Source organism: Athene cunicularia (assembly GCF_003259725.1).
Source record: "Athene cunicularia isolate RWA chromosome 2 unlocalized genomic scaffold, athCun1 chr2_part1, whole genome shotgun sequence".
Lineage (NCBI taxonomy): Eukaryota > Metazoa > Chordata > Aves > Strigiformes > Strigidae > Athene > Athene cunicularia.
In genome coordinates this window covers 145,412,962-145,423,693 of record NW_020799095.1, presented here as the reverse complement: position 1 = coordinate 145,423,693, position 10,732 = coordinate 145,412,962, and the positions used below count along the sequence as shown (strand labels likewise).

The 10,732-nt window shown below is 39.9% G+C and overlaps 2 protein-coding genes across 2 annotated transcripts in view; one reads left to right on the top strand and one right to left on the bottom strand.

Moving 5' to 3' along the window:
• SLA (Src like adaptor) overlaps window positions 1–10,629 on the top strand; it is a 22,688-nt gene extending 12,059 nt beyond the window's left edge. The window contains exons 4-8 of the mRNA XM_026843314.1: window positions 3,424–3,510; window positions 4,869–4,972; window positions 6,175–6,306; window positions 8,227–8,359; window positions 9,298–10,629. Coding sequence (XP_026699115.1) covers window positions 3,424–3,510; window positions 4,869–4,972; window positions 6,175–6,306; window positions 8,227–8,359; window positions 9,298–9,517 — 676 coding nt within the window. The 3' untranslated portion in view covers window positions 9,518–10,629. The remainder of the gene's footprint in view (window positions 1–3,423; window positions 3,511–4,868; window positions 4,973–6,174; window positions 6,307–8,226; window positions 8,360–9,297) is intronic.
• TG (thyroglobulin) overlaps window positions 1–10,732 on the bottom strand; it is a 162,164-nt gene that overhangs the window by 53,975 nt on the left and 97,457 nt on the right. The window lies entirely within an intron of this gene.

The following is a 10,732-nucleotide window of genomic DNA, read 5'->3' as shown; positions in this document are numbered from 1 at the left end:
GCTTTGCGACCTCTAGGTTCAGGGAGGCAGGGAAAGCACTTTGTCAGCAGAACATAACTGCAGCCATACTGGGTCCACGTAACCCCCACATCTTGTTGCTGACAAAGACCTTTGTAGGTCATGGTGGCCTGGAGAAGAGTCCAACAATTCATCAGTCATCTATGATACTTCTCTTGAGTACTTCTGTCCTCCAACCATTTGACACTCTGACTTCCTCGCACAGAGATTTTTAAAATGAATTTAGAAATCCTCAGAAGATTTCTCTGCTATGAATGTGTCTGGTGTCCCCTTGAATCCATTGCCTCCACCAGCTGCAAAAATGAAATCTTTCATTTCTGTTTAAGCAGTGCAAACAGTGGCTGAGTAACTTCTAGGAGGTCACTGTGCCAATACAAGATGTGCATAAAAGAATATCAGGGCTGTTGGCTTCTACTTTTCAAGAAGTGTGCCCACTGCTGTGTGTGGCAACATTTGCACTATGCTTAAGGTCAGTCTGAACTAGTGCCCTTCCTTCTACTTCCTTCTGGGGCTCAAAGATTTCTCAGCTAGTTCCACTTGAAAATTTATGAGCCCCAGAAGGAAGTAGAAGGAAGGGCACTAGTTCAGACTGACCTTAAGCATAGTGCAAATGTTGCCACACACAGCAGTGGGCACACTTCTTGAAAAGTAGAAGCCAACAGCCCTGATATTCTTTTATGCACATCTTGTATTGGCACAGTGACCTCCTAGAAGTTACTCAGCCACTGTTTGCACTGCTTAAACAGAAATGAAAGATTTCATTTTTGCAGCTGGTGGAGGCAATGGATTCAAGGGGACACCAGACACATTCATAGCAGAGAAATCTTCTGAGGATTTCTAAATTCATTTTAAAAATCTCTGTGCGAGGAAGTCAGAGTGTCAAATGGTTGGAGGACAGAAGTACTCAAGAGAAGTATCATAGATGACTGATGAATTGTTGGACTCTTCTCCAGGCCACCATGACCTACAAAGGTCTTTGTCAGCAACAAGATGTGGGGGTTACGTGGACCCAGTATGGCTGCAGTTATGTTCTGCTGACAAAGTGCTTTCCCTGCCTCCCTGAACCTAGAGGTCGCAAAGCTCAGTCAATACCACTAAGATGAATTTTCTGCTGATGGAGAGCTTCCCTAAACCAGGGGAATTCTTCTCTGGTAACTCCTAGCTGTTTAAACCTTGCTGCAGTTTACGTAACATACTCAACATGGTATAACAATTGCTTTAGCTTGGAAATTCCAGCTTAAAGCCTCACTCCCAGCTTTCATCATCTACAAGCCCTCAGAACAGCACATAACTACATATGCTTTCAGCAATGGGAACTATGTGTGTGGCGACTCATATGCATACATGTGCTGCATATTATCATCTACTGGACAAAACTTTTAAAAGAACTAGGCTTCTGTAGCAGCAGTTTTTATCATGTTTGTCTGTCATGAAGTGATCAAGAGCTCCTCCTAATAGTAAATACGAGCCGAAGCAAGCCTTGATGGGAACTTACATCTTCCTGTTTTGAATCAGGTTTTTCACAGAAGACAAGACACTCCAATGCTCTATGCAAAACACAGTGTCCTAATGAAGGACCTGTTCTTCCCATCTGGGGTATGTGCTGGTGTTTTTAACAACTGTTTTCCTGCAGACTCTTGCTGCACATAAACTGTAGGTATTATCTTTTTTCTCAAATCATTCGAAGAAGTAAAATGCAGCAGAAGAGAAAAGCAGCATGGCAGAACCACAGAATCACAGAATCAACTAGGTTGGAAAGGATCTTGAAGATCATCCAGTCCAACCGTTGACCCAGCACTGACAGTTCCCAACTACACCAGATCCCTCAGCGCTATGAATTGCATATGAAAAGCAGTCATGACCAGAGTACAAGCAATGAGGAGTCACCACAGAGAAGCCAGCGTGAGCAGGCATCATGTACTGCCTTTATAACAGCAGCCTTCAGACTTCTACCAAAGCAATTATGTGCAGCAGCAATCAGCCCCACCAATCCTGCCAGGAACAAGATATATGGAATCCCCACAGAAAATACAACTACTAACAGATATTTGTGACTGCTCTGCGTTGGCAGGATTAGATAAGCACCACTGGCACAGTTTCTCACTCTCCACACTTGTCAGGCACCTTTCATTACCAGATGAACAACTGTATTTAACTGGCAGTAGTCAAACCAGATGCCCTCCAGTGATCCCCCCAATCTACATAGTTTCTGTGGCTCCTGCCCCAGGAGACAGGCGCTGCTCTGGGACTTTCAAACATCAGAGGGATTTTTCAGGGTTAGTAATAGTACAGTTTGGAGGGAGGGAGATGCTGAGCCTCTCGGGATTTTTGTTACTGAAATTCTTGGTTCTGCCTGGGAGAGTTGTGGGGAAAAAAACCCCAAAATAACCTGAACTTCTTATAGATAATTTCCCATCTGCTGGAAATCCTCAAACAAAACTTATGGGGCCCTGAAATTTCCAGCTCTGAGCAGTAGACACTTCCCTTTTTCCCTCAACATATACATTCTGGACCATGGTCCCAGCAGCTATAACTCAAGAGGTTTAACCTAAGTGTCTTCAACTCAGCTGTTTTGACATACACTGAGACTCTGGTCTTCAGTCCTGGCAGCATCTGGGAGCATTTATATGAATGTCCACAAACCCAGCATTCAAACACTAGACATGCTATTTTTTGGGTTCAATCTCTTAAAGGAAAAAGGTGGAGGGAACGCATCAAACATCAGCATCCTTGCACTAATCACTAAAGCTTTGCAGCATCCCTGTGAAAATGCTTGTAACCCTGCCCTTCCTAAGGGATTCGAAATCCAAAGCCAGCATTCAATCCCACAGCAAGAACCTAAGATATATCAGTCACAAAATATGTTAAGTCACCTATGTTCAGCTATCACGGGTTTTTTTATTGAAGTTTGGTCAGCAACTCATTGAAGAAAAGGAAAAGAGCAAACTGACTGAAAACCTGTTCCCAGGCAGACAGGATCCATCTGCTGAGTATTTGCTAGTCTGATGGTACAGGATTAACTACAGGGCTGTCCAGACACAGAACACTCAGCCATAAGCTGAATATCTTGGATACCAGTACAAGTCTAGCTGTGGGAAGGCAGAGCACAGCATGCTTTAACCACGGAGTATTTACCCTTCTTCTTTTAACTACAGAAAAATGTTTCATTACTTACGTAATTTAAATGGAACAAATGTGGTTTATTTCTGTGTCCAAATTTAATCCTGATGTAGGTTTAGAAATGGAACTACTCTAAATGAAACAAACTTGGGTCCCTTTATGAACATGTAAATTCAGTAACACAGACAGGAGGTTACAGGCTAATCTGTGTCTTAACTAATTTCTAAAATGAGGACAAACTCTGGAAGTACATCTGAAAATATCCCTTCTTTTGCTTTCACACAGTGAAGGAGGCTGGTGGAGAGTCCATTCCCTCACAACAGGTCGAGAAAATTATATTCCAGGAAAATATGTAGCAAAGGTTTACCATGGGTAAGTAAGTGCATTTGTTACAGCCTTTCAACACTATGTCTCTACTTATACTGCCCTGATAAATTATTCAGTGTCATAATCCAAAAAATGCCAATAGTGACTGGACAGACAGAAATGTTATTTATTGACAGTCTAAAATATTTCATTGGAAATCTGAGAACATCAAATCCACATCTAAATTTAGATTATATGAAAAGGAAAATCCTAGTTTTAAATGCTGTAAAGGGTCAAAACCCCCTCAAATGTCATATAAGATATTTAAAATACTTCTGTTTCCATGGACTGATCTCTAATTTTAAGAACTTGATAAAGAGCCTATTTAGAAATAATTTTTAGTGCTTACAAAGAGTAAAATTTAAGCTAGAGTTGCTCATGAATAACAGACCAAAAAGAACAAATAGATTAGCAGGTCATTCAAGAATGTAAATTCTCACACTGGAAGGGCTAAGAAATGTTTAGAGGTTTCTTGTTGCCTTAGACACCAGTCAGGGGAAAAAAAAAAAAAAACATTAAAGCACACACTTAAAACTTTTCTGGCAAAAGTTTTAATCCCTGTTTAGTTTTAAGCGTATGAAGTGTGAACTTCACTGCGATTTATGCAGTGCTTAAATTTTAATGTGCATTTATATCCTCCTAAAATAGAGCTTTCCCAAAGACAAGACACAGGTATGATAATGGAAGCTACTTTCTGAAGCTTCCCTAAGATCATTTTGCTGATAGCAGGCTAGAGCAAACACACAAGAACAACTTTAAAATAAAGTGCCCGTAACTCCTACATCAACTAAGCAAGGTCAGCTACATGGTTAGACACTAGCTGTGGCAAAATACGTCAGACCATGAAGATATGGTGAAAATCAGTAGGAATGATTCCACTTTCTCTTATCCACAAAGCCAACTAACTTAAATAGCTGGACTGTTCCCTAGCACAAGCAGGGTAATTGTATTTTATTTTGGGTTTATTTACAATACAATAAAATACAATCTGGGGTTAACAAAAGTGGTTTCAATGAAAAACAGGGATTTAACTACTGCCACAGATATGCCAACAGTATACCACATGGATATGTCCCCAACAATTCAGATCAAGACAGCTCAAAAAGTTTTGTTTACGCAAATAAGTCCAAACCTTATTCACTCTTCTCTTAGTCTCACAAAAGTTAATAGAACTCAAAGAGAGCAAGATTTTCTCCATAAACTGGGAAAATATGCCTGGACATAGTTGAGAAAATAACTACAGAAAGCCACACTGTTATTTTTGCAGTCACTTTTCCTGGCTAGTGCTGAACTTTCACGGCCACATGCTGCTCTCTGTTTCACTGGTGTCCAAATTTCAGAATTTGTTTTTTCCTGCTTCACAGCTGGTTATTTGAAGGGCTGGGAAGAGAAAAAGCAGAGGAACTTCTACAGCTACCCAACACCAAGGTTGGCTCCTTCATGATCAGAGAGAGTGAAACTAGGAAAGGTGAGAAAATACGATTTTTCCCCCCCTTGATGTCAGGCATTAACAGTTTTACAGCTCTTTAATTCACTCCCTCCTGTTTCATATGGATCAATCAAAAACCAGAAAGCGTATGTAATAGGAAGGCAAAGGCACCCAGTGCAGCATGCCAGACCTCACCAGTCACCTACGTTACGAGCGATGCTGGAAGCAGGGCTAGCAATGGCCATGGAAAGTTCCACAGGCATCAGCACAACAAGACACAGTTGTTTAAACACTGTTATTTACTTTGGTCTCATGCAAAGCTTGTTAGGCAGTGTGAGTTTTCAAATGGAGGAAAAGTCAGAGCTTTGCCTTGGTCCACAAAAGATTGCCCGAAGAAACTATAAAATACACACCAAACAGTGGGGGTGGCTGGTAAGTGTATTTCCTATATAAACAGGTGGTTCTTTTATTTACTTTTTTTAAATGACATGCCTTCAATTTTTATTTTCTTTCATAGCAATAATGTTGCTACATGGGTATTGTACTGTACACACCTTACAGTTTTATTCTCTTCAAAGGGAATACATCTCCCATTGTGCAACATATCTTCCCTTTTTCTGGAGCACCAGAACACATTCTAATACCATGATACCACAGTTAGAAGGGAATAATAAATCATCTACTCTGATCTCTTACATATCACAGGTCAATTAGTTTCATAATACCTGTACTAAATTTAAAGAAATTTAGTATCAACATTCGGTCCTTACCAACTAAATGCTGCACAAAGTAAAAGGAAAATCCAAGTTGTCATCTCCTGCCAGGATTGCATTATTGGGTATCAGCTTCTGCATTACTGGGAGCAAACTATATCTGCATACATGAGTCTGATGTCCCTCTTCAGGGGAAGGAAAACTATTTCTGTAAAGGCCTGTTTCCTTTACACCACTTCAAAAAAGTCCCATACCAGCAAAAATAAAGGAAAAAACCACGAGCAATTTAAATTCAAACAAAGTCTCAGGACCTAAATTTAGGTCCTTTATTCCCTTTGTTATACTTAAGTATATATATAAATTATATCATATAAGCAGAAATTAGGATGGCCACTCAGTTTTTTTCAGATCTTTCTGGGACCTTTTGGATCATGTCAGCACATCTTAGAGATACTGTGGTTGTGGTCACTGCTATCCATCCAGAATTAGTGCCTTACTTTGGTGTCATTAGTTCTCCTCTTTCTCCAGGGTTATACTCCTTGTCGGTGCGGCACAGACAAGTGAAACATTACAGGATCTTCCGCCTTCCAAATAACTGGTATTACATTTCTCCACGGCAAACCTTTCAGTGCCTTGAAGACCTTGTGAATCACTACTCAGGTAAAAAGAACTGCAGAATAAACATATTTTCCACTGGCAACTGTAAAACTATCAAAGGTCCAGGACCTTTGCCTATGTCTGAGACTTGCAACTACTGTCACAGAACAAGTAATGGAAAAACTTTTGATTTATATCTTTTGCTTTATTTTTGATCCTAAATGCAAATATGCTACCTTTAACAGTACAACTGAAACCAACCCAAGAACTCAGCTAAATAAAGACAGATAGGTTCTGCCCGTATTGGTATATGGTATTGTATGGACATGTCAGTAACACTATTTGGTCCAAAGGCTAGTGTCTAGCACTTCCCTAAACAACTTTCAGATATAATTTGGAGGTTAGCACAGGCCAGGGATGCCCAGCCCATCTCAGAGCACAGCTAAAGTTAAAGTCTGGGTGTACAATAATGTTAAGCTCTGCAGATGGAGGTCATGGTTCTGAGTCCCAGGGCCAGAGTTCAACTCCTGGATGACTTTGTTTAACATTATGGACATGTCTTCCAGTTAGTTATTTACCGTATAGACAGAGAGATATCATCAGGACATGCAAGACCAGGTTCTGCAATCTTGCTTCTCTTAGGAACCATTACATCAGATGACCTTATCTGCAGCAGAAAATTCTCATAAATGTTAATTTGTTCCCTATTACTTTAGAAGAGCATGGGTGGATTTCATCAGCATAAGTTATTTCAAGGGGCTCAAGCCGTTAGATCAAATCTAGACTCAGCTGTCATTTTTACTATCAGTCCAATGGATGACACCGGTTTCAACAATAGTTTTCCAGATTTATGGCAATCTAACCTGTGTCAGAGAGATAACTTGGCAAATGATACAATTAAGTAGCTGTAGTTACCATGCATTAAAATGAGAACATTTTAAAAAGAGGAAGGAAGATTGCAATAAGTTAATTGCATAAGTCATGAGAGAACAATAGGTTCTGTGCTTTAATTAGTAATGGTACTCCGTAATCTTAAAAGTGTAAAGTTACTATATCTGTGTATTTCATACATAAATGAAAAAGTGTGTTGGCCAAAGAGTACTTTGATAAACTGGGGAGAAAATCCATATTCACATTCAAAACATGCAAAAGAAACTTTCAAGTCCAATGATATAAACAGAGGAGTGAGAATTTGGACATGACATTTTTTTAATACATTTTAGTTAGCTGACACCTTTCTCCACTTAGAAAGAAACTAACATCAAAACCTAAAATTCAGGATGGGGAGGAACACAAAGCTTATAACAATTAACATTTTTTTTGAGTTATAGGTGTAAGAGGAGATATGGTGAGATTTAGCTCTCCTCCTTCCCCTACCATGAGATGATACAGAATCTCACCCTGAAATAAGGCTAGTGTAAAACACGAGCATTCAGCCATGACGTTCTCTACTCGGGAAGAAGAACATATGTGATCTTTCTAGTGGAGCAAGCAGCAGAGGATAGAGAGAAGAAACATAGATGAAAGTAACGTGTGAACCTTGATTCATTCCACAGCCATGTTCCACAGCAGAATCGGTGCACATGCAATCCAATCTGAGTGGCTACATCTTGCATCTATTTCACACTCTTATTATCACAGCTGAGACAATGGGGCACAAAAGTAGAACTCACTGAGGACTCAGAAAACCTGGGTTTAAGTCCCTGCTCTGTCATAAACTTCCTTGTAGATTTCAGGCAAGTCTTTCTGTGTCTCAGTTCCTCACTTGTTTTGTGGGAAATACACCCCATGATAAATTAAAACCCAAAAGTATGAGGAAAGGAAAAAGTTAAGTCTGTATTACAGTGTCCTTGCTGAGAACGCACTATTTATTTACTACTACTGTGTCCAAAAGTGTTCATTTGAGCATGTGCCAGGGAAGTAAACCAGTGAAGATAACCGTGAGCAAAGTTTAACTGTCTGTGTATTCATTTCCCTGTTCAGAAGTTGCTGATGGTCTTTGCTGCGTCCTTACAACACCTTGTCTTACCCAGTGCACTAACAACAACAGCGTCACAAATCAAGTTCCTCCTGTGATGATGCGGAATAAAAACTTCAACTGGAGAAACATTCACAGGTACCACGTACAACACAGGCTGCCAGAAACAAGATTTTTTCCAGACTTGCATATACTTGGTTACAGAAGAAACAGCCACTTCCTTCTCCTGAGACCAGTTTTAAAGATTAGACAATCTTCAAAGCTGCTGACGGCAGGTTGACCCATGAAAACAGGATGTCCAGCTTTCTAACTGATATTCTTGGTCTAACTTTGAAAGGAACTACAGTTAGCATTCTGCCATTTCTCCTGTGCAGCTAAGAGTATGGCCACATGTGCAGTCCCTTTGGGACTCATGAGTCCTCTCCACCAAGGGGGCAAGATGAAGAGCTCCTCCATAAAGCCTAGTCAGATCCACCACCAAAGGCACACTGATGTGCCATGGCTTACCAGTGAGCCCTGGTAGTTCCCATGGTGGCTATCCATGTAGCAGCACAAGTGTAATGGACACGTTATTCCAGCACAAATCCTTCCTGCTGTGTCTCTCTCAATACACAGCCCAACCTGAGGTTCATGAGATTTCTAATATCATGACTGCAGCTAGGGAAAGTAGGTCAGGTTTCAGAAGCTGGTGAAACAACCACCTTCAGAATCAAAAGCACCTCTTATTTCTGAAGTGTAAATTTCCCTTCTCTACTCTTCCTTCACAAAGCCTATTCATTTGCTTACAAATGCAAGAAAATTCTGTACAGCATCGAGGCCATTTTTCCTACAGATTAAGAAGAAAGAGAAAATATATACATGTTATTTCCTTTTCAGATGCCAAAAAATATTTAGATACTACTGCTGTACTGATTGTTTCGGAAAATTGCTAAGTGACAGAAATGTTTGGTGATTTATGAGACAGGAAATTTTTTATACAACAAAATTAACATCATTTGGTTTAACAACTGCTAATATTATACTACTAGGCTCAATGCAAGTAGATGAAATGATAACAAAATTTTGTTCTTTTAAAGGCTGGAGATGACTGAAGATACTGAAAGTACCCTGGCAGCAATGGATGATTCTTGTCTCAGCTATGGCCTGAGGGAAAGTATTGCTTCCTACCTCTCCTTAACAGGGGATGACAACACTTCTTTTGCAAGTGCCAGAAAGAAGAAAGCCCAATCCCTGATATACACAGGGAGCAAACGAAAGAGTACCCTTCACTTGCCACCTACGTACTATGAAGACTAAATGTAAGACAACCGGGGGCGAAAAAAGCAACTGAGGGGTAAGAAGAGAAACTCAGAGCATCCTGTGGTCCTGCAGTCCTTCAGCAGCTGAGAGATACAAGGACATCAGCTGATGATCAAACTCTGGCAATGATTGATTCTGCATTTCCTCTTCTGAATGTTAACCAGAGACCTTCTTAAGGGTGCTATCTCAGACCCGGCATATGCTGGGAACATCCCCGCTGCACCTGCAATTAGAACCTGCTCATAAACAGAGATAGACTGTAAGTCAAGAGCCAAGTGAGGCAGATGACTCTTCAGCAAGGGCGATGCCCATCATTCTACAAAGGTGATCACATAGGGAAGGACTAACTACAGCTCAAGAACTTAAAATAAATCTTACTCTGGTATTCTCCACAAAGCTGAAAACTGCCTTTACAGAACCTACCTACACTGAAAACAGAAGCCTTTTTCTTCTCTATATATAATCCTTGATTGTCATTGACAATGGGGCAGAAAGTCATCAATAACCCCAAGAAAGTAACATCCAGCATCCAAGAAACATCCAATTATATTGACTCCATACTTTTGTCTTTTTTACTTCTTAGGGGAAAAAATTAAAATCATTGACTTTCCAAGTGGCATTTAATTCAACAACTGGTAACAGCCTGCAGTGTCACAAAATTAAGAATAGGCTTAACTCACTGAGAAAAGCAGTTCCTGCTTAGCCTTGAGCTGGGAATACAGGCATATGCAAAATCATAACTCAGCTGCTCATAGTCTAGCAGATATACAACAAAGAACAAAGGGGTTTTTGAGCAAAAATTAAAATGTGGTAATATCATGCCTAAGTGCAAAGTATGCTTGCAAAGGTGTGACTTTTTATGTGTAGAGGACCAAATTTTAACCTTATCTCCTGAAGCCACCCCCGTATTTATGTATAATATTTATATTAATAGCAGCTTTTTTAATAATGAAACTAAGAGAGAAAATCAGCATGGTGGATGTTAAAGAGTTTCCTGAATTTCTCGTCTGAAGGGAGTTAGGTCAAATAGTAATGACACATTTCAAACTGCTTAAATATTTGCAACTCTGTTATCTGAAATTTCATGAATTAGACAATTTATATATATATATATACTGTCTCTCTAGATGCTTTATTATCTTGAAGCATCTGAGTCTCACCCAGGGTCTGATATCTTGCAAGCACTGTATTTTAAATGCAAAGTAACAGATA